Here is a 24,703-nt window from a genome sequence, read left to right on the forward strand (position 1 = left end):
TAAAAGCATAGACTTTATTTTTTCACTTATGATCCTGAACATTGGTAACTGAGCTGTTAATTATGGTGAGGTGTATATTATGGACTGACATTTTTGTTCTTTGTTTTTGTTTTTCACAATTAAAGATTGTGATTCACAAGTGTACACCTTTTTTACACATTCCTTTAAAATTAGTTAATTTTTGCTAGAAGCCCACTATTGTGCTGCTGGTAGGACATAAGGTTAGCGTTGTATTTCTGACATTAATCTGTTTTCCCTTAGGAAAACACACGTTTCATGCATAGTCCGTAATTACTACGTCCCATAAACTGATTTTTTTGTAATCATTATTTTCAACCAAAATTCAAAGCAGATTCAAGGAGTTCTGCAAATCTCCAGCATGCCCTAGTTGTTGTGAAAGTGATTTGAATTAATTTTAAAATTTGTAGCTAAATCTTCAACACAATCCACAACGACATTTTATTGCAGATGCAATGTAGCATGTGTCATCTCTCTTTGAAAAGGCTTAGTATCATCCTATTACAATTGGTGGAATCTAGAATAGTTTATTTTGTAATACCTTTTTAGCAACTTTGTATTTATACATATTTGCTGTATGTGCAGTTAAAGGTGTAAAGCACAAGGAACATTTTCTATATTTTTAATACTTCTTCAGTCACCAAACATCAATGGTTGCAAAAACAGTCCACCTGTGCCCAGGACGCAGACCAGTACAAACACCCAGAGGAAGATGCGGTCAATTACCATGGCAACATATTTCCAGTCATTTTGGATCTAAAGATGAAGAAGAACATCTGAATCAGTACTATCTTATACAATGTACACTTTGTGTCTGTAACTTTCCTAAAGGTTTTATAATGTGGACTATAATGTGGAATTCACTCCAAACAATCTTAGTTCTGTTTCTGAAATGTCACATAAAGTTATTGGGGGGATTTATTATGTTCTGTGCCTGGTGCAGATCAGCCAAAAGATGATTAAATCCCCTGGAATTTTCCAATCTCCACCACTCTCGCCACACTCACAATCCTGCACCGCAACGCTCCTGGCTGCTATCTGTAGCCGCTGACTGTGGCTCATAGTTGGCATGAACCAATCATTGACAGCTATTTAACCACTTAAATACCACTGTCAAAACTAATAGCAGCATATGATGTGATCATGGCAAGCCGATCCATCGTACTTACTGCCCAGGTCCTCTTCTGGTTTCCTGCGATGTCCCAGCTAGACTATTGCTTCAGGCTATCTGCAGCAGCCTGAGGCAATTGAGCTACAATAACATAGATCATATGTACTGCATAGATGCCTATAAGCAATCATGGTATTGCTCATAAGAGTCCCCCTAGGGGTCTATAAGTTAGTGTAAAAAAAAAAAAAAAAAAGGTGTGTCATTGCAAAGTACAATTGGTGTCTCAAAAGATAAAATGTATATGGTTCTGTAGAAAAAATAATGCAAGCACTATAGCCTTTTAAACAAAAGTGCAAAAGTTAAAATTGTCTTGGTCCATAAGAAGTTGAGGTTGACAAGAAACCTGGCAACCTAATCATTATAAACAAAGATATGAATGGACACAGAGTCTTGTATCAATGTAAATAAAGCATTCAGTGCATCTAAGAAATCTTTTACCGTCCTACAAGAAGGGATCTATTATAGACTACTAGCTCATGGGGCTTGTTTTGCCTTCTTCTGGACCAATGTTCCAGAATATTAGGTTGAAGTTAAACACTGACTCATTTTAATTTCCTTTCAGACACATTTCAGTCCATAACACACTGAAATAGATCAGGACATTTCCACTAATAAGGTTGCTGGATTTTGGCATTAACAACAAGTGGGGTTGAAAGATATATGGCTCACATATAAGCTAATCATTTGTACCACTTATATAATCTAAAGCCCATTATATACCTGGTTGCAGTATAACAGTTTGTTTACGCTGCTGTCTAGTAGCAAGGTCTATAGGTCTGTCCTTGTAAAAGTAGATAACATGACAATCCTACATATGTGTCAAAGTGCAGTCTGTTATCTAAGCAGATTTGTATTTATAGTATAAACAATAAAAACTCAAATCTCACCTACCACAGACATAACAAAACCCATTCATACTCCATGCTATGTTTGCCGAAATGAATCCAATTGCTCTCTAGTTGTATGTACATTTGTAACGTAGGCATGCACAAGTACACGTACAAATTCACTCTTACCTCTTTGGCTTCATTTTGTATCCTCATGTTCTCTGCGATAAAATGCACATTTTCAATGGCTTCTTTTATCTCTGCAGATAATACTGAATTTGAGAGAACATTGTCCAATGATTCCAAGCTGGAGCCACGAGTAAGGTTGCATGCAATGTCAGATGTATATAATCTTTTCATATGTCCACATGGACAAGAGTTGTCCTGGCAGAAGAACTGGTCATTACAGCTTCTAATCTCAGAACTGCTGATGCTACTTATGTTAAAGCTATCTCCGATGAAATGAGATTTGGATGCATTTAGGTCTTCTTTCGATGGTCTGGTCATTAACATTACTTTAGGAAGCTGCTCTAAGAATATTTTCTTGACCCATTGAGGCATTGTGTGCGTTTTGGGAGTTCTGTAGTGCACATTCAGTACAAATACAGTGATAACAATAGAAAGTGTTACGAATATCATAGTAAAAAGTAAATATTCACCAATCAGAGGAATCACCAAGGAGGTTGAAGGAATAATTTCAGTAATAACCAAGAGAAATACAGTTAGTGATAAAAGGACAGACATACACAATGTAACCTTTTCCCCACAATCTGATGGCAAGTAGAAAACCAAGATTGTTAGGCAGGAAATGAGAAGGCAGGGGATGATGATATAAATGGTGTAGAACAAGGGCAAACGCTTGATGTATAAATAATATGTAATATCCTGGTAGATTTCTGTACAGCAGTTGTATTTAATTTCATGCTTGTAGCCCGGGGCACTGATAATGACCCACTCACCGCTCTCCCAGAATTCTTTCAGGTTCATCTCTGTGCCAATCATAACCAGGTCAATATGTGCTTTATCATATGTCCAAGAGCCAAACTTCATGGTACAGTTCTGATAGTCAAAGGGAAAGTATGTTACATCAATCCAGCAGGAGCTCTTGAATATAGCTGGTGGTATCCATGTTATTTCTCCTGTATGTTTTAATATTGCCTTTGCTTTGTCATCCACCTGAAAGACCCCAACTGCGCTGAAACCATAAAATATTTCAGTCATTGGAAATAAGTTAACAATATTTGTACATGTCTACTGTGGGATATCATATGTAATACATATACAATTATGGTAAGGTTACCCCTATCATGTGCCCTAAGCTGCCATAAAGTCTCCTTAAAGGGGTTGTCCAGCAAAAATCTTTTTCTTTCAAATCAACTGAAGTCAGAAAGTTATATAGATTTGTAATTTACTTCTATTAAAAAATCTCAAGTCTTCCCATACTTATTAGCTGCTATATGTCCTGCAGGAAATGTTCTTTCCTGCTGGACATATAGTACAGATCCCCCTAATGCAGTAGCATAGTACAATAGGCTAGAATTGAGAAGCAGGGCTGCTGTCAGAGGTCTGTGTGGACAGCATGACAGGGTCTCAGCATGGACCAATCAGGAAGTGAGAATCACAGAGCTGTGCAGGAGGACAGTGACAGAAACTTTTCTATATAGCAGTGTGCATGGCAGTGTAAGTGCAGGCACATTATAGCAGGAAAGGAGAGGATGGGAAACACACGGACTGACAAAGACTGCAGGAAGCATAAAGTAGGAATGTGTATCTGTATATAGAAGGTGAGGGAGACTTCCTGGGTCAGGGTACAGAGCTGTAGACCCCACTATGCAGGTCATGCCCCTTCCCCTCCCTCTCCCACCCAGTACAGGGAGCTCTTAAACTAAAACAATGCTCTTAAACCATATACAATTTTGAAAAACTGTGAGCTCTCCTTGCAAAACGCTCTTAAACCAAGGTACCACTTTGGTTCCCACCTTTGTGTTTTATCTCAGTAGGTTAGTGTACTGTATAAACTACAACTTTAGAGATCCAATCTGCTGGTGAAGATGGACTATAAAGCTCACCGCACTCACATTGCAGACCTGTTAGCAGATGTGTACAGATTTGCATCAGTAGATTTTCCCACAAAAAATATTCTAGGTATGCCCCTATGATCATATGGTCTTACCACATATACATGATACTGTAAGGTAAAAAAAAAAAAAAATAGTTACATGTTGTTATTCACGTTTAAGTATAGTGTATATCAGTTTTAAAAAATGTTGGTAAGAATGAATAATATGTATTCCCATCTGTTAGCACTGTTATTATGGTGTTTCAGTGATTTAAAGCCAGTGTGCCAAAATACAACTATGAATCATGAAGTCAATCTGGATGTATCACAAGTTCTTGCAACACACAGTCAATGTGACCATTTAAAATAGCTGCTGTGATGACTGGTCAGTAACACACAGACACAAGGACCGCGTGAGACCCTGATGCTGCACCCACCAACTGTTCGCTCCTTTTGGGAAAACTGACTGCTTAACAGGCCCCAACCTGAAGACTGCAGCTACACGGGCTAGGTGCACAAACACAAAACAAGGACAGGACAGACAAAACACAATAGAGGTCAGCAAACGGGGTTCGCAACAAATGATCTACATGTGCATCCATTTTGATCCGTTTTTCCATTGAATTGCATTATAAAAAAAGGATCAAAATGGATCCGTCTTTTTTAACATACACAAAAACGTAGTATCTATGCTAAAAACTACATTGTAGCTATGCCACTGGTCCTAATCATTTTTACCAGCTGGTAATAGACCCCCAGGGGGACTTAAATTGATCTATTAAAATATAACAATTTTGTTCCTGCAGAATGAAAAAAGTGAAAAAGAGACAGGATTGCTGATTTTTTGTTACATTATATAGCAGAAAAAAATTATAAAGAGCGATCAAATGTCCGACCTCCAAAAGTGTCATACTAATAAGAACTAGAGCTCATGGCGCAAAAAAATACATCCCTGTACAGCCCCATAGTTAAAAAAATTTATAAAACTGTCACAACAGAGCAATTTAAAACATAATTATTTGCAAAAAGAAAGTTTAAAAAATTGTAAATATTAGAAAAGCTATGTAAACATGCATATTGTTGTGTTCAGACTGAGGTATACAATAAAGATATCATGTCCATTTTACAGTAAAGTGCATTATGTAGACAATGAAACCCCCAAAAGGTACAGAATTGCATTTTTTCTAGTTTCACCCCATAGATAATATTTTTTTGGGTTCCATCATACATTTTATGGTAGATTAAAGGCCATCATTACCAAGTATACCTGTTCCTAAAAAAACAAGCCCTTACATGGCCCTGTAGATGGAGAAATAAAAGAGTTATAGCTCTTAGAAGACAAAAAGGAAAAACAAAAATGCAAAAATGAAAATTGGCCTGGTCCTTAATGGGTTAATCAACTCCTCCAATTGTATTTATAGAAGTATACAATTACATAAATATTATATTGTGTTTTTATATATAAAAAGTACATTTCCCAATCACTTTTCCCTTATACGCATAGAGTTTTTGTGTGTTACCAAACGAAAAAACACTCAAGTGTAATGTATGATGACAGAGAGTGATTACTTGTTGTAGAGAACTATGTCTGGTTTCCAGATCTGTGAAGAAGGAACTCGAATAAATTCAATTCCTCCATACTCTCTTGGATTCCATTTCAGCTTGTAATCGTTCCATATCTGTAGAAATATGAAAATGTGTGAAGCCACTTTCTATAAACAGTCAGAATGTACTTATTTCTCAGTTCTGTTACCTCAAGGGCAGCAACCTAGCACTTACACAGTACTACAGCTGTGGCTGCCACTTCTATGGGGACACTGTCGTTATTAATGTTATAGTAGCACTGGAGACACTGTTATGGCATAGCTACACATATTGTTAGTGTTAGGGTACTGTGGCTTGCAATATTATTCAGTAGCAGTAAATGCTCTTAGTGTTTTTATATCAGTAAATATACAGTTTTATGACTTATTATGTTTTCCAGTGTGTCCTAAAGATTAGAAGGACCTTTACAGGATAATGCTGACATACTGTAAATGTGAATTATAATCTAAGTTGTATTGCATGACTACCTTTCTTACACGCAGAGAATTTCAAAGCTGTGAGAGCGGAGCTATGGGGGCACGGGGACAGGTAAGTATACATTCTTTATTATGTTACCCCCTTCCCCCATCTGCCGGTGATTTTTTATTTTTGCAGGACTTTGCCTTTAAAGGGGTTCTCCGTTGAAAATCTTTTCTTTCAAATGAACTGGTTTCAGAGAGTTATATAGATTTGTAATTTACTTCTATTTAAAAATCTCAAGTCTTCCCATAATTATCAGCTACTGTATGCCCTACACATAATGCTGTATTCTTTTCGGTCTGACACACTGCCACCTGTGTCCGAGATAGGAACTGTCCAGAGCAGGAAAGGTTTTCTATAGGGATTTGCTACCGCTCTGAACAGTTCCTAACTCGAAAAGAGGTGGCAGCAGAGAGCACTGTGTCAAACTGAAAAGTAAACACCACTTCCTGTAGGACATACAGCAGCTGATAAGTACTGGAAGACTTGAGATTTTTAAATAGAAGTAAATTACCAATCTATATAACTTTCTGAAGCCAGTTGATTTGAAAGAAAAAGATTTTTGATGGAGTACCTCTTTAACAGCACAAATTGCTGCAGAGTTAACAGGTTATTAACTGTACTGATAACATGCCAAGGTGTGTAAGGGCCCTATTCCACCAGATGATTATCGTTCAGATTATCGTTAAATCGTTCGAATTTAACCGATAATCGTTCGGTTGAAATGCAGTTAACAATTAACGACCGAACGAGAAATCGTTGATCGCTTTATAAGACCTGGACCTATTTTTATCGTTGCTCGTTTGCAAAACATTCGCAAATCGTTCGCATTGAATAAGACATTGTTTGGTCGTTCGCAATAGATACTAACACAATAGCGAATAAACAGCGAAGAAAAAACTAACGCAATTACGATCATAAGTAACGATTATCGTTCCATGGAAATGAGTGAACGTTTTCAGGTTTTTCGCAATAGCGGTCGTTTGAGATCGTTAATCGTTAACGATTATGCAAACGATAATCATCCGGTGGAATAGGGCCCTAATAGTCCTTTTACACGGGATGATTGATCGTTCGTTTTTGCACGATAACGGTCAAATTCGAACGATAATCGTACGTGTAAATGCAGCGAACGATCAAACGACGAGCAAAAAATCTTCATTTTGATCTTTTAACATGTTCTCAAATCATTGTTGATCGTTCGCAAAAAATTCGCAGATCGTTCCGTGTAAACATTCTTTCAGCGATTTCACCTATGTGTGAGATAGGCTTAAACGATCTCAAAACGATCGCATAGCGAATTTTCCGTACGATGTATCGTTCCGTCTAAACGCTGATCGTTATAAAAAAAAACCATCGTACATTCAAAATCGTTAATCGTGCGATCGGGCGAATTATCGCACCGTGTAAAAGTACCATAAGTGTGTAATTTTCTCTGCATGGAACTCATAGTCTATACTGAATATATATATATATATATATATATATATATATATATATATATATATAGATAGATAGATAGATATACACACACACACAGAGATTAACATAATGATGTAAGGCCTCCCAATATCAACCCGTGATGGGATTGTTCACATTCTTGAATCATCATAATAATTACCAATTGGATCACTGGGGAATATTGCTGTGCAAATCGAGCTTTGTTGTATGCAATATGTGGAAAGGGTTTTCCTGATCCCTACTTTCTCCAGTAGAGGGAGACCTAGCACTGCAGAGAATCACTGGTCTCATTGCCTTTCTGCCTTAATCAGAAATCGATTTGACATTTCATAAATGAAAGATGTTAAAAGATCATTTTCAGTACTTCAGTTTGCATTATCCAAGAATGAAAATACACCTGATCCCTGCATTTATAGAAGCATTTTTCCTACTACTGGACATTATTACATTATAATATGCTTTCCCAAGGTGTTGTTGTAAAAATATTATCAAAGTCTGAGTAGTGTGTATCCTCAGTATTCTCAATAATTGGTGAAACTCTAGTTTCACTAGACATTATTACTCATCCACAGGATAGGTGATATGTGCCAATGAGGGTCTGACTGCTGGAACCCCACCAATAAGTGTAAAGTGTCAGCCATGTATGTGCATTGCCATTCCCTTCAAGCTCTAGGGGTCTGAATAGAATAGTGGATAAGAAAACGGAATACAGCACCAAGCCATTTTGAGCAGTTCCATAGTGCGTGAATAACGCAGGAGTCCAGGGTGTATACTGCTGCTTCATTAACAAAAGGGCACTTAGGAACCCTATTTTCATGATCAGTTATGTCCCCTACCAATCATATGTCATCTATGCAGTATAAATGTCATAAATTGTAGTCTTGGGAAAACCCTGTAAAAAAAAAATAGTTTTTGTATCGCAATATTCTGACAGCTACGATTTTTTTTTAATTTCCAGTTGATTGTGTGAGGGCTTGACTTTGATAATTTTTTTATTTCATTTTTTGGGGAGGCAGGAGGAAAAATACATTTTTGTGGTGTTCTCATGCAGTATAATTGACATGTTTATTTAATTTTGTGGGTCACTATTATGATGAAATCTAGTCAATATAGGTTTTTTATGTTCTTCCTTTTCTATGTTTTTCTTCTTTTCTATAATATAATCACTCACTCAGTGGCTTTATTCTGACAGCCATAACTTTTTTATTTGGCCAACAGAGTTGTACAAGGACTTTTTTTTTCAGGACTTCACTTTTTGGTGGCATGATGGGTATCTATGCAATATCAGGCAGGTGGTTTTAATGTTATTGCTGATGAGAGAATGTAGATATATATACTTGCATGTTTCAGCCAAAGGTTGGTTTCCATAATCTGATTAACTTCATCCTATGAAAATGCACACAAAAAGATATTATATACCAATATATTTATATATTATACCATAATAACAAAATTTGTATCAATACAATTCAGAAATTATGTTTACTAGTGATGAGCAAACATACAGTAGAAGCGTACGTTTTGATCTACGAACATGTGTACAGATTATCAGGTGCAAAACGTAAATTACACAGTTACGTACGTTTGTAAGTTCAAATATGTTTGAAAATTATCCTTATTACCATTCCGGTCATCAAACAAATTGTTTGTGAACGGCGAACACGAACAATTAGCGTCATGTTCATACGAACATACAAACATTCACAAACATGTTTCCTCATCACTAGTGTTTACGTTGGCTTTTCAGTCCCTACTGTTTTATCTGCATTGTAAAAAATGCATTATGGCATGCATAGTATATAAAGTAGAAAGTGGCACATCTACCATATGTCAGCACCTACAGTATCAACGTCCTCAGCAAGCAATGCACTTTTCTGCCTATCTGCTTTTTAAAAATAATGTGTTGCTTATTTTTCACTGATTAAGAGCAGATATTAAAACATGTTTTTACTAATCTGTTTTTATTCTCCGATTGTAATTTAGGTTTTAGTTCATTTTTATGGGGCCAGCCATCTTACCTGAGCTACTCTTAACAGCATTTAGAGATGTGCATTACAACAAGGGGGGGGGGGGGGGGTATCAAGTCTATCTGTACACTGGTCTTAAAGGGGTTATCCAGCGCTACAAAAACATGGCCACTTTCTTCCAGCGACAGCACCAATCTTGTCTCCAGCTTGGGCGGGGTTTTGCTGCTCAGTTCCATTAAAGTCAATGGAGCTTAATTGCAAATCACACCTGAACTGGAGACAAGAGTCGTGTTGTCTCTGAAAGAAAGTGGCCATGTTTTTGTAGCACTGGATAACCCCTTTAACTAAATCCATCCCCCACACCAGGTGCACACCTCTCAATAAATCCATCAAAGCTGAGGCTGCTATGCAGTAATCTCAAAATCTACTTTGCACCAGCCATGCTTACATTAAGGGGACGCAGGAGGAGGACATGCCCTCGCTGCAACTCTCTACATATCTCTGCCTGCCCATCAGGCAAGCAGAGTGCGCACTAGAAAAAGGCACAAATCATTTGCCGATGTATGTCTGGCACAGGGATAGTCAATCTCCTCCAGTAAGCATCTTTGTAAGCATGCTTTGTGACCTCTGCAACCTTTGCAGAGGACATTCCAGTGGGAGGAGGGAGCTGGGCTGTGAGCCTCATCTATTGTCTTCTCTATCTTCTGGTGTCACTTTCACTGTTAGGCTATGTTCCCACAATGTATGGACAATGGCCGTTGTTTGGCACTCAAAAACAATTGTCTTTGTTGTATTAGAAACTGAATTGAGATCAAACAGTGAACAAGAGCGTGCATTTGCTTGAAACATGTCTGATTTCTTGTGGGGTCCCTGCACTGTGGCATTTACCTGTAAGCATGTCATATATGGAATAAAAAAGACCACTTTTTCATACGTGCTGGATATTGCCTTTCGCACCGAGGATTGTCTACCACCTGTGAGCTGACTACATTCTATTGAGATCAATGCACAATGGCCGGAAATAATTGACATGTGAATTATTTCAACGGCCATAGCAAACAATGGCAGTTGTTCAATACATTGTGTGGACAACAGCCATTGTTTGCATGGACTTCAGTGCACCACATTTCACTATGAAAAGAACAGCAGTTGAATTGTGTTGCCTTATGTAGACTTATACTGTAAAATGTCAGGATTCAAACCCATTAATGACCACCAATAACCCTTTTCAGGATGGCCACTAATGGGCCTTGTTCCAATCCCTACACCCTTTTACTAGAGGTTCAGAATAAGGATCTGCCTCTCCTGCACCGTCATCACAGGGGATCAGCTGTCATACTGCATGGCTGTAACTACCCAGAGTGAAGAATCATCTGCTCTGAGTAGTTTAACCGATTAAATGCCAGTCATATAATGTAATGGGTTCCAGTGGAGTCACTTACCAATCAGATTAACCCACAAAGAGACAAAGAGCTAGACAAATATTAAGTGCACTCCACCATATAATAAGTACATAAAGATATATGTCCAGAAAAATATATATATAATTTTTATTAGTTGAAAGTACTCATATAAAACACTCACAAAAAACACCACTACACAATACACTTAAAAACATTTAAAAATTCCAATAAGGAACATGCAAGTCTACGGTCTACCCAAACAATCAATAAAGGGTATCAGACCTACGGGGGGTAGCAAACAAATAATATTGTCAACATGACCCAAAAATAAATCAAAAATTGAGTCTTTGAGTCTTTGGCTTGGAGAAGCTACAAACAAATATCAGAGGCGGAGAAATCAAGGACTCCCTACTAAGGTTGGAATCAAAGTGGATATTTAATCTGAGATCTGTTGCTCCAAATGGACTAAATGAAGAACTTCAGTTTACGGGATTCCTCGGTGAGTAAATTTGAGGGGATGGGATTCAGGGGAGGAGTAGGGATTGGTGATGTGGCTTTTTATTTTATGTGGTAACACAATGCATTTTGACTGGCCTTATTTCACGACACACACGTTGTTTGTACACTTAATGTTTACACTTATTTATTTTCTAATTTTCATACCATCTAATTTTCGTATTAGTTTGTTTCACATTTAACCTGGTGGCATCACTTTGCCAGCCAGCTTCTTATATAATTAATGTTTAAGTATTTCACTTTAGAAAGGAATACGTTTATTTCACATAATTTGCATTTAGAATTTTTACTTAATTCATGATAGATATTTTTTCACTCGTTTTTATGTTCAGATTGGTTTTGTGTGGGAGTGTATTACACGGTTTTTCCCCCCCCCCCCCCCTTTTTTTTTTTTTTTTTTTTTTTTTTTTCCCCCTCCCTTCTCTTTTTTCCCTTCCCCCACCGGTGTGAAACTCGTTCTTGCCTTTTACAAATGGCACTTACCTTCTGTTTTATATCTAGTGTGGGGATTGTTCCGGGATGCTTGGAGGTGCTTGTGAATTCTAACTTTGGATGCCTGATTCTTGTACAATGATTGCCCGTGGATCCACCAATCATCGCTGGCCCGTTAAGATCGTTTGTTCCGCTATTCCCGAAAATCAAGGAAATTACTTACCTATTGAGTTGTGATTTCTCCTTAATGGTTCTTGAAGGGACTGAGTCAATTGAACTGGATTTATCTACCTGATCATGCAGACATGGACCTTTTTGATGTCTAAGATAATGGGACTTCCAACTCTGTAGGACCGTATGGTCCTTTGTTGGCCGTATGATGTGTATTTTGGCATGATCCTCCATCTGATGTTTCCGTAATCTAGACATATTGTGGCCAGTTTGGCTCTATGTGTATTTCCTTCCTCTTTCTCTGTGGTTGGTTATGCTCTACCCATTCTGGTTTAGTTAATCACTTTTGTTTTCACCGGTGGCCAGGTTCTAACTAAACGGGTGAATTTTCAACTTGGTGGGTTATTTATATATGTGTTGTGTCATTTCATCCTACTGTGTCTTTATGTGTTTATTTAATTATGTTTACACTTTTATATTTATATAAATAAATGCTAAATAATAAATCAATGTCTGTGAATAGTGATATAAATAAATAAGTAATAATCAATAATTTACTACATTTCATATACAGGATACTACTTGCTATCATAAATAAACTATATGGGGATAGCAAATAGGTATAAATCACTAAATAAATCAATAATAAGGGAATAAATGATAAATAATAAATAACATAAAATAATAATAAAAAATAAAAAATAAAAAACAAAAAATAAAAAATAAAAAATAAATGAATAAACAATATTTAATATAAATAAAAATATATATAAAAATATAAAATAAAAAATTAAGAATAAAAATTAAAAAATAATATAATATATACAAAAAATAAAAAATAAAATAAATAATTAAATAACAATAAATATAAAATAGAATAAAATAATAACAGATTATTGAAAACAATATCAATACAAGTACAATTATGGGTAGGTTGGGTGTTCACATTCTATAATACTAATAACTAGTTAGGTCATGTAATAGCACTTCACATTGGGTGATTTATATATTCATTTATATATTTTTTATGTTTACCCGTGCTTTGAACCTGGTCACCAAGGTGCTAATATTGGTGATTTTAAATAAGTTAGCTGTTTCTTTTATTTTATTTTATTTTATTATTTCTTTCTGGCATAAAGTCTTTTTGTAAGCGTGAACTCTACGTTACATATTGGCCGTATTGTCTCTATTATGGGGGTCATTTGACGTTTTGAGTCACGTCATATCATGACGATAGTTAATTCATTGTATTTCTGTAAACATTGTATCACATGGGAGACACGTGACTTGTCACATGGGAGGTCACGTGATGCCCTGATCCTACAGACTCGGGTCATGTCATGAACACATGACGGACTCGGGTGACGTCATGAACACATGACATTGAGCGCATGGACATGCGCATTAGCCGCCTGAGGACGCCAAGAGCGGCCATGTCTGACGGGTCATCGACACAGCACAACACCACCAGGTAGCCGTGATTATTTAATTTAGCAGCTGTATTGCATATACACTCAGCTTTACTAAAGTATTTAAGGACACTGTGACACACAGTATTTACTCCTGACGAAGTCACCGGAGGGTGACGATACGCGTGGGGTTCTTTGCCGGGGGTAGCAGCTCCATGACCCTGTATCCATCCAGGCACCGAAATATATACATTTTCTGCCTGTGTAGCGCTGGGTGACATATATTTTACAAAATTTCTTAGCCTCATACATCTATATATCTTTTATGGTTTGGCATTTTGGTTTGTTGCTTTGCCGATATTTTTGATTTATTTTTGGGTCATGTTGACAATATTATTTGTTTGCTACCCCCCGTAGGTCTGATACCCTTTATTGATTGTTTGGGTAGACCGTAGACTTGCATGTTCCTTATTGGAATTTTTAAATGTTTTTAAGTGTATTGTGTAGTGGTGTTTTTTGTGAGTGTTTTATATGAGTACTTTCAACTAATAAAAATTATATATATATTTTTCTGGACATATATCTTTATGTACTTATTATATGGTGGAGTGCACTTAATATTTGTCTAGCTCTTTGTCTCTTTGTGGGTTAACATTATTGCTATCTAGACATTGAGTGGCACCCCCGTTATTTCACACAGTATTTGGTTGAGCCACCTGTTGTTTCTTATGTTTAACTTACCAATCAGAAGTGTATTGTATCAGTCATCAGAAGATCACTAGATAATATACTCTAGTGTGCGCAAATGTACACTAGTGTAAACGTGAAACAAAACATAATAATAAAAATTTTGGTAATTTGTAATTTGGTCGTTAAGGCCTAAAATAAGCTATTACTAAGGGTTAAAATATAAAGAGAAAAATGGAAAACTAGAATAAACATAATTAAAAACAGAGCAGGGATTTGATCATAGGTTTCCCTTTAAAATGTATAATTTTAACATATTTACCAGAAAGCAGTATTGTATTAGAATATTTAAAATTAATATTAAAAAATAGTTACTTGTCCCTATAAAGTATAAAAAAAAACTGCCAAGAATATTAGGCTACTATTAGGAAGAAATAAAACAGTCATGTGGAATATACAGAGAGCTATTTGATTTGGCTAGAAATCCCACTTTACAACTAAATATAACCTCTATAAATGTCAATGTATAAAATGTTATTGGTTGGGTTAATGCAATAATCCCTACAGCCATGCTCTGGTCTCTATGCTATTATAGCACAATTGTAATACATTTCTAAGTAACCTCAGTCTCACCACTAATATATGTGGTATGAGAAAGAAGGCAATGGCAAGACTGCTGTTTGTAAGGTGGTTGTCTGATTTTTTAACAACACATGATTTTGCACACATCTTGGTTTATCTATAAGACATTGAATAAGGGTGACAAATAGAAGCCATAGTCCATTGCTGATATGACTCTTTCTTGACCAGACTATTAAGCCTGGGGTTATCAGACGTTTTCTTCTCCCCCCAAAAAAAATAGGTTATGTGTAGGGAAAACAAGTCATGTTTCCCTGTCTAAAGAAAGAAAGAAAATCAAAATTACAAATTTCTACCATGGTAAAAGAAATACAAAATGAGGTTTGTGCTCAATACAATCTCAGTGCGTTTGTATCCATAGATAGTTAGATACTAAAGTTCAGTGAACCTGGAGCATGCTCGAGTCGATCCGAACCCGAACACTCGGCATTTGATTAGCGGTGGCTGCTGAAGTTGGATAAAGCCCTAAGGCTATGTGGAAATCATGGATATAGTCACTGGCTGTATCCATGTATTCCAGACAACCTTACAGCTTTATCCAAGTTCAGCAGCCCCAGCTAATCAAATGCCGAACGTTCGGGTTCGGATCGACTCGAACCCGAACCCGGTTAGCTCATCTCTATTAGATACCCAAACTTCCGGCTGCAGAGAAGACTTCGGGTAAGCAGACTTTGTGACAGTACACTTTAACTGGTTACTTAGCATTCCCTTAGAACATGTCTGTTGTATAAAGTTGTTCCTATGATTTGTTTTTGGGGTTAAAAAAAATAATGGGGTCATCAGAATAATGAAAAGACAACATATGTTTTGAGGTCAGCACTCAGACGAATATGTAATAATGTCTCCTGGCTTGATTGCCAGTAACTTTTGAGCACAGAGAGACTTCCCCTGGACTCCGGGGTATCATATACAAAAAGAAGAAGACAGATTCCTCTCCAGCTCAGATAATATTGAATGCTTTATTGGACATACATATAACACCAACGTGTTTCAGACCCCACTGGGTCCTTAAGGACCCAGTGGGGTCTGAAACGCATCAGTGTTATATGTATGTCCAATAAAGCATTCAATATTATCTGAGCTGGAGAGGAATCTGTCTTCTTCTTTTTGTATATCATCAGAATAATGACCTATTGTTTAAAGCAAGGTTTTTTTTTCCCATTTTACTATCTATATTTTAAAAAGAATCTTGCAGTTTTCATTCTCCTCACCAAGCCTAAAACTAAGCCCTATTACACCAGCAGATTAGCTGAAAGATTATTGAAGCCAAAGCCAGGAAGGAATTATAAACAGATAACAGGTAATAAAGGAAAGACTGAGATTTCTCTTCTTTTCAAATCCACTCCTGGCTTTGGCTTAAAAAAAATCTGACAGATAATCTGTTGGTGTAATAGGGCCCTGAGACTTCTTGTTCTGTCTGTGAGGATAAATAGGAGGCTGTCAAGTGATCTGTACAGCAATACAGCAAAAGGTGACACCAGTAAATGGAAAGAACAAAAGATGATGGTCATGACGGCCCGATAATACCTGTAAACGAGCAACGATCTGCTAGATCGTTGCTCGTTTACTTGGCCTATTAGACGGGCCGATAATCGTTAAACAAGGGCTGCAGGGACATCGTTACCGATGTCCTTGCAGCCTTTGTTTAAACTGTATACATACCTAATCCATGGTCCAGGGTTCCTCTTCTTCTTAACTTCTCCCCGTTCCGTGCACTTCAGCTTCACAGTGGCTTGTCTCTGGTGACAGGCCGCTCGGCCAATCACTGGCTGCGGCGGTTCCGGCCTGTGATTGGCCGAGGGGCCTGTCAGCTGACACAGGCCGCTGAGAAGCCGGAGCGCACGGGACTCAGTAAGAAGCTCTGAGGAAGAGGAACCCTGGACCATGGATTAGGTAGTGTATGTATTCTTCTTTGCTAATCGTCAGCATCGGCCGCGCACCGCTATTACACGTAGCGGTGCACGGTCGGCGCCCGACGATTATAGGTCTGAACCTATATCAACAATTAGCCGATGACAACGATCATCGGCTGATCGTTGTCTTTAGTACACGGAACGATAATCGGCCGAATCGGGCCGATTCGGCCGATTATCGTTCCGTGTAATAATACCCTTAGCCTTCCACTGCCAGTGAAATAACCTTTCCAAAGGTCACAAAGTATGCCCAGTAATATTTTCCATTCATGTCAATGGGACAACTTCTGTCTACTGTTCATGCGGCTTGCTATAAAGGCTGTTAAAAACAGCCCAGAAAGCCCAAAGATCTAGGCAATACATTCCTTTTAAAGGGGATGTTAAAGAGGTTGGCAACTGTATAGTAAAACTGTTTTCTCTGTAGTATAAGTTAGTGTATTCACATTACTTACTGACAGCAGCTCCCTGTAAACCTCATAGAGCTAAAATCACACTCCCCTCATCCAGGCTGCGCTGCCCTGTTCTGTGGTAAGACTGTCCATGTGACCATGCCCCGCCCCCCAGTGTCCTCCATAGACATATACAGGCTCAGTGGTGGACACTGGGGGGCGGGGCATGGTCACATGCTCCTCCATATTGGCCATCTTATGGACAGCCTCACCACAGAGCAGGGCAGCTCAGCCTGGAGGAGGGGAGTCTGATATTAGCTCTATGAGGTACACAGGGACCTATTGTCAGTACGTGCAGTGAGTACACTTACTAATACTGTACACTGAGCAATTTTAGTATAAAGTGGCCAACCCCTTTAAGGATTAGGAAAACCTAGCTGCAAATGTTCTGTGCTGTATATGTTATTGCAGCTCAGCTCCATTAAAATGAATGTGGTTAGGCTGCAGTACCACACACACTAGTTTTTGCTAAAAATCTGACGTTTTTCTAATGTTGTACTAACCCCTTATTATGGAATTTATTAGGAATCTCTGAAGCCTTCTGCTCGCCAGTGCTCACTTTCTTTGATCCCAAGTCTCAAGTAAGTAAGTGGTGATCATCAAATCATCAAATAGCTGCACAGTATCTCTGATATTGCGGAGGTCCTGTGGAGCTATTAGACATTGTATCTTGGTCCTGCCCCCTCCCTCCATCTCCAAGAGTGGGATAAAAAAAATTTGGTGTCGGCGAGCAGAAGGCTTTAGCCGTCTTTTGCTCGCCCTTTAATAAATTTATACAAATTGGGCACTTAATTTAGCAACACGTTCTCATATATTAACCATGTGATTGCTTCATAATATTAGTAATATGCATGCAAGATATATAAAAAAAAAGAGAATGGTTGAAATAATAATTCAACAACTATGTGCATAGATAACAGTCAGTAACCTCAGAGGACTTACCACTTTAACAAGCTGTGACATTGATACCTCGAATTGTACAGTTACAGGATCAGACACATTTTTCACTGGCCTTATATAAGGATTATAGTTGTCAAATAATGTTTTATACAGTTTGTGTTCTGCGTTGAAGCAGATGCACTCTAGAAGTGAGACATTGGAAATAATTATTAGGAAAACATTATATTTGATGTATTTTATATAGATCATTTCTGTAAAATAGATTACAATACAAAATTAAAGACTCAACCATAAAGATAACTTTGGGTCACTAGGCATTTGTTTCAGAATTATTGTAAAAATGTACCAAAAGATCATTAATACCTGAATGCATTGGTATAGTCTGCAGTAATAGAAAATGTAATTGCAGAAGCAGACTTGTTTGTGCTTAGACCACTCAATGATAGTGCTTCCTTCCAGGCTGTAAAGGTGTGGTTTCCTTCAGCAATAAATAGATAGAATGGTGACTGACATGAGGTGAAGTTGCCCCTCTCCTCTCTATATTACACCACAACAGAAACACTGCCTTAACACATCTTTACACATTGTTCCCAGCGCTGTTTACAGATTGTAGTCGCACATATTGGTCCCTGTCCCTATTGGGGCTCACAATGCTTTGGAGTGTGAGATAAAATCCATGCAAACATTGGGGGACATACATGCTGCTGTTAACCTTGGTGGCATTTGACCACAGGACTACAACACTACAAAGCAACAAGGCTAACCTCTGTGCCCCCCACAAAATGGCTAACTTCTGTGCCCCCCACAACATGGCTAACCTCTGTCCACCCACAACATGGCTAACCTCTGTCCACCCACAACATGGCTAACCTCTGTCCACCCACAACATGGCTAACCTCTGTCCACCCACAACATGGCTAACCTCTGTCCACCCACAACATGGCTAACCTCTGTCCACCCCCAACATGGCTAAACTCTGTCCACCCACAACATGGCTAACCTCTGTGCCCCCCACAACATGGCTAACCTCTATGCCGCTCACAACATAATTATCAGCCCCTGGTCTTCTCATTGCCATGCTGCCCTTACTGCTGCAGTTTCTGCTGGGCTCAGTAGTTAGCTCCTCCTACAGGGGTGGGGCTAAATGTATGTGGATGCATAACCCCACCCACCTGATGACTTACTGTTTCCTCACTGGCAGGATCAGGAAACAGAAAGGGAACGTGACATCACAGACAGTAAAGAAAACACAGGCAGAGGGATCATGTGACTAAGCCTGAGAACACAATAACACCCACAGAAGCCAGTGAAAATCTCTGGGAATGTTTCTTTTTCAGTTTTTGAACTTTATTCATTTGCCTGGCACCTTGGTCAAATATTTACATCAATATGGTTGTGCAGTTTACAATTTACATTTTTGCATTAGTAGGAAGGCAATGCTGTTACTTTGCCAAGAAGAGTTTGGCAAGGGTACAGAATAATTGTACAATGCATCAGAAGGTTTTTTACCTGAGGGCATTATCTAATTGACCTTTTCCACCACAAAAACTTGCATGAAACAAAGTTTCATTCACATATTTATAATCGTAGACTATAAAGAATTTAAATACATTTATATTCTTTTAATAATACAAGGAAATATTTTTATTTTATAATTTTAAGGAATTAGAGCTAGAATTAATACTGAAAAGCTATTGTTGTCCAAAGAACGTGCTTTCTAGGTTTATTATTGGTATTGAAAGGGGCTTCTGCTGTGCTGATCCTCCTTGGATATTCATTAGGCATTGAGAATTTTATAACAGTATCACATTCTTTATAAGGATGGCACACACTTCTGACCAACTATACCACACCCCAAACAGAGAACTGTTGGCCAACATACCACTGGTGGGTATGAAATGCTATATATATATATATATATATATATATATATATATATATATATATATATATATAAAGTGCACAAGTGTGTGTGTGTGATTTTTATTCCAGTTGTAAAGTTTTATGTTTTTTTCTAAATGTTCCCCTAAGTGTTCAACATTATTCTTCTACATAGTTCTTACGCACATTAGATGAAAGGAGAGTGGTGTAAAGAACAGCTGTCACATTGTGTGATTGGTTCAAGCAGTTTCATCCACAATATTGACCATTCTGTGAACATAATCATTATGTACAAGTTTATAATTTGAGAATTTTCACAATTATTTATGGTGCAAAATTGAGCACAATTTCAAAACGATTGACCTTTGTAGCTAACTTGTTTCTAAAAAAAAAAAAATGGAAGTGTTTAATCCACACATATATATGATATAGACATCAGCTGTCCTTTTTAATATGCAGGTTTGTATTGGCCAATCATAGAGGCAGAGGTGCTATAAGAAAACCCCCAGACCCTTCAGCAGATCCTGTTAAAAGGTTAGTATCTAGGAACAGCTTTCATTTTTTTATTCATTTACAAACTTTTTTTCTTTTAAAAAAATGTTATTTTGAAAGGTTCAAGTATTTCCATATAAAATGGTATTGTATCATACAGAGGACAGCTAGTTATTCAATCATTGATAACACAGCATCAGTTACAGGTGGTTTTGTCCATATAAAATATGAAATAATCTATATACAGATCCAAAACATTGGCACTCTAAAGGCAGGCAAACATCTATATATCAACTCGTTCCATAAATATGCTATGTTAACAGCTGCAGGATTTATTTTACATACATATGACACACATGGTATAGAAAACTTGGGCTCTGCTTTCCAGGACATGAACATGAGCAGACATAGGTTTACAGTAATCTAGCAGACACACCCAAGAACACACTGTACTGAAACTTTTCATCATGCACATAATAATACAGAAATATTACAAGCAGCAAGTGATATCACAATCTACTCAATATTCAATGTACAATTACCCCTTTTCTCCATAAGCTGATAATGTGTCAATATACAGAAATGCAAAAATATAAGAAAATATTATAGTGTTTACTCACCGTTACTTAAAGCCAAGAGGGTAATGTAGGTGCACAACCATTTCATGATTTTGGTTATATAGGAGTTTTTTTTCTGGTGTCAGACACTGGTAGATCGTGTGTGAGAAGGGTCTGCACTACAATATCAGAGACCTACTGACAATAAAACAGCTCTGCTCATAATGATGTTCTCCTCCCCCAGCCTGAACAGCTGCACAAGTGCAGGCAACTGGGAAATAAATATAACAATGAAGAAGGTACGATTCTAAGAACTAATATGGAACAGCTATCAGTGGCTTATCTGATTTATCAATACAACATACAGTATATCTATCTACTCATCTTTTGTATGCCGAATTGTTTCTCAAAGGGCAACGAGTCTTACAGACATGTAAAGTCATGCGAAAAAATTACGATAAAATAAACATGCATGGGTTAAAAAAATACTTGTTCTTAAAATACATATATATACATATATATATATGTATAGTTATTCTTGTAGCTAACAGGAATTTGTGTGTAGCCCTAGGCTGACCTATTCGTGTGTCTTCATCATCTTCACAAGGGCCTAACAAGAGCTTTATGGGCCCTAAGCCAAATTTCTACATGATAAATGAGGCCAGTGATTGGCGGCAGCATGATATGCTAAATATATGGTCATCAATTCAACAATTCTGGTGGAGGGGCACAGGACAGTGGTAGCACTAAAGGGAAGGCAAGCTGAGGGGGTCGTAATTATTTAATTCGTAATTTTTTACATTTTTACCTCATTTTCTTACTCCCTGGCTGGAAACAGTCTCAAAATTATTTTACATTACAACCATTCTATTATCCATATGTGCTATCTATTTATATACTAATATTTAATAGAGGAATCACATGCAGCCAGTCCCTGGTACCAGTAGGTCTCCTTCTTTAGTACTGGAAGTAACCGCTGAGGCCAGTGATTGGCTGCAGTCTCACATGCTTAACTTATGGGGCATTATGAAGCCACTTGTTTTGGGGGGACACTGGAGCGATGGTGGTAGCACTGTAATGGTGGAAAGATGCAGGGTGAGTAAAGATTTTTTTATTTATTTATGCAAATCCCTGTGTGCAAGACATTTTTGTAAATGGTTGAAAACTTTTTAAAGGGAATCTGTGACTGGGATGTGGGGTGCCAAGGCATTGGCTTACACCCGGCTGCCACACCCCATGGACTCCCTGCAGGACCCAGAGAAGGTGGCCTGCTTCAAGCATCTGTGTGGAGTGCAGAGCTCACCATCACCTGACGTCAAAATAATGAACATGAACATTATTTTCGGACTTTTTTTTGCAAATAGCGGATGTTTTTTATTAGTTGTTCACACACAGTTCTTCTTTTGTCACCGTTCTTTCTCCGTTTTTACTATTAAATTCAATGGATTTTTCAATTAAGCCAAAACCAAAGGCCAATTAGTAACCCCAAACTAAGATAATGGGGATGCCAGGCTTTGAAAAACGTCCGTTATTTTAGACTCAAAATAACGGACGTCATTTTAAACGGAGCTGAAAAAAACGTGTGATATGTTCGCACGTTTTTTTCAGCTCCGTTTAAAATGTCTGATATGTTCACACGTTTTTTTCAGCTCCGTTTACTGTCTGATTTTCCTACTTAATACAGCCGATTACTGGAGGTCTCAGCAGGGAATCGTTTCGGCTTACTGTCAAAAGACTGTTATAAGAAGTAGGGATTTTCCAAAATAGAGAACCCCTTTAAGCTGAGCTGTGGGGAACAAAGAGAATGTTACTATAAGAATACTATTACACAAAGCAATTATTGGCTGTGCCTGGCCAATTGCCGGCCGATAATTGTTTTGTGTAATAGGTCGTGTTTTAAATCAGCGATCAGCCGACATGCACGATATCAGCTAATCGTTAATCGTCAAAGCATTACCTAAAAGCCTGATAAAGATAGCAACGGTTTTCGGGCCCTCACTATGTGTAATAGGAGGGCCAGTAGCAGATTGCTGCTGTCTCCTATGGGCCACTCATATGATCTAAAGATCTTCCGGGCAGCCCCTCCCACTGCTCCCCCCCCCCACCCACTCCTCCGTGCTCGATGTTGGTGTTTGTAATAGCACCGACAGGGAGAGAAGAATGAGGAGCAAGCGACCGCCGACCTAATACGGCCCCAGGACTGCTTGATAAATCTTCCCCTTAGACTATAAGGGTACAAACCCACTTGACGTGTTTGCTGCGTGAATCAGTCTTAAAAATAAGCAGGGAAAACGCAGGTTGGCTTTATACGATTGTTCTGCGTTAAAATACGCAATTGCGTATTTTTGAAGCATGAAGCTTGTTGTTAGCAAAGCATCAGTTGTTAACAAGCTGTGTGAAAAACGCATGTAGCTTCATGCTTCAAAAATACGCAATTGCGTATTTTAACACAGAACAATTGTATAAACCTGCATTTTGCCTGCTTATTTTTAAGACTGATTCACGCAGCAAATACGTCAAGTGGGTTTGTGCCCTAAAACTGAATTATTGAAATATAAATAGCTTCTGGCTCTATATACCATTTACTATATGTATCTGTAGCCATAGTGAAGATCACTATTACATTACTACAAGCTAAAGCCTCTGAATTAAATGCAATACAATAGAATAATAATGGATCCTAAACCACAGGTCCCAAGGCTCTAAACCATAGGAAGCATGATTACTTTTCTGCCCTGAAGACTTAATCTAATATTTTGTCTTCTACAAACAAAAGTGCAAAGTCATCAGGATTGCGGCAAGTGTGAAATATGTATTTATCAGAGGTTTCGGATATTTGGATCAATTATGTGGCTAGTATTTACACTGAAGAACGGACTTTTGGCAGGAAGCTATTATGTACATTAATAAGATGGATCTAATGTAAAGAACTAAGTGATATACGTATTAGCACTTTCAGAATGGTTGACACCTATGTGTTGGCATACTTTTGGCAGGAAGCTATTATGTACATTAATAAGATGTATTAGTACTATTAGAATGGTTTACACTATGTAAAGGCATGCTGTTTTATTATGTATAAGCAGATAAGCCATTTTATTTGTATCAATCTTAGATGCAAAAGTTCCTAAAACAATTCCATAGAGAGGTTAAATGAATTATTACGTGTAGATACCCACAAAAGTGTCCTCAAAGCGGGATAAATGCTAGGAAGTTAATCATATGTCAGTAACAATTACATTAATTGATAATATTGTTAGAGCATTGCTAAAGTTGCAATGTCCACCATCAGACTGGCCCCTCGGAGGACCTCAAGGATCTGTGCCATTCTCTGCTGTGTCACAGTCCAAGTCCATGTTATCTGGAGTGTGACAGGCACAGCTCATATCCATGGAGGTATACAGTATGGGGGTCTAACTACAAAGGGTAGAGGAAATATGAATTATGGCAGACTAACTACATGAAGGTATACAGTATGGGGGTCTAATTACAAAGGGTAGAGGAAATATGAATTATGGCAGACTAACTACATGAAGGTATACAGTATGGGGGTCTAACTACAAAGGGTAGAGGAAATATGAATTATGGCAGACTAACTACATGAAGGTATACAGTGTGGGGGTCTAACTACAGAAAGGGAAAGGAAATATACATTATATGAGGACTAACTACAGGGGGATATGCAGC

At 37.8% G+C, this 24,703-nt stretch overlaps 1 protein-coding gene across 6 annotated transcripts; it reads right to left on the reverse strand.

Moving 5' to 3' along the window:
• Positions 1-529: 529 nt before the first annotated feature.
• On the reverse strand, positions 530-21,596 carry LOC138777596 (neuronal acetylcholine receptor subunit alpha-3-like). Of its 6 annotated transcripts, XM_069956308.1 has the most exons (6): positions 21,080-21,596; positions 18,129-18,268; positions 8,942-8,986; positions 5,645-5,754; positions 2,206-3,211; positions 530-774 (listed from the first exon to the last, which is right to left on the reverse strand). In XM_069956308.1, the coding sequence occupies exons 1-6, from the start codon at positions 21,123-21,125 to the stop codon at positions 652-654; spliced, it is 1,470 nt and encodes a 489-aa protein (XP_069812409.1). In that variant the 5' UTR covers positions 21,126-21,596; the 3' UTR covers positions 530-651. The 6 variants fall into 6 exon arrangements, with proteins under 6 accessions (XP_069812409.1, XP_069812411.1, XP_069812410.1 ...); XM_069956310.1 differs by lacking the exon at positions 18,129-18,268; XM_069956309.1 differs by lacking the exon at positions 5,645-5,754 and having other exon boundaries at positions 2,206-3,206; positions 8,938-8,986.
• Positions 21,597-24,703: the final 3,107 nt, after the last annotated feature.

The sequence above is a fragment of the Dendropsophus ebraccatus genome, chromosome 1, assembly GCF_027789765.1.
Source record: "Dendropsophus ebraccatus isolate aDenEbr1 chromosome 1, aDenEbr1.pat, whole genome shotgun sequence".
NCBI lineage: Eukaryota > Metazoa > Chordata > Amphibia > Anura > Hylidae > Dendropsophus > Dendropsophus ebraccatus.

What these genes read in the sequence shown, in the direction of transcription:
- LOC138777596 (XM_069956308.1), bottom strand. Translation starts at nt 21,125, where the DNA reads ATGAAATGGTTGTGCACCTACATTACCCTCTTGGCTTTAAGTAACG. An exon ending in TGTCACAGCTTGTTAAAGTG is followed by an intron (nt 8,987 to 18,128) that starts GTAAGTCCTCTG and finishes GCATTTTCATAG; the next exon opens with GATGAAGTTAATCAGATTAT. An exon ending in TACAAAATGAAGCCAAAGAG is followed by an intron (nt 775 to 2,205) that starts GTAAGAGTGAAT and finishes CTTCATCTTTAG; the next exon opens with ATCCAAAATGACTGGAAATA.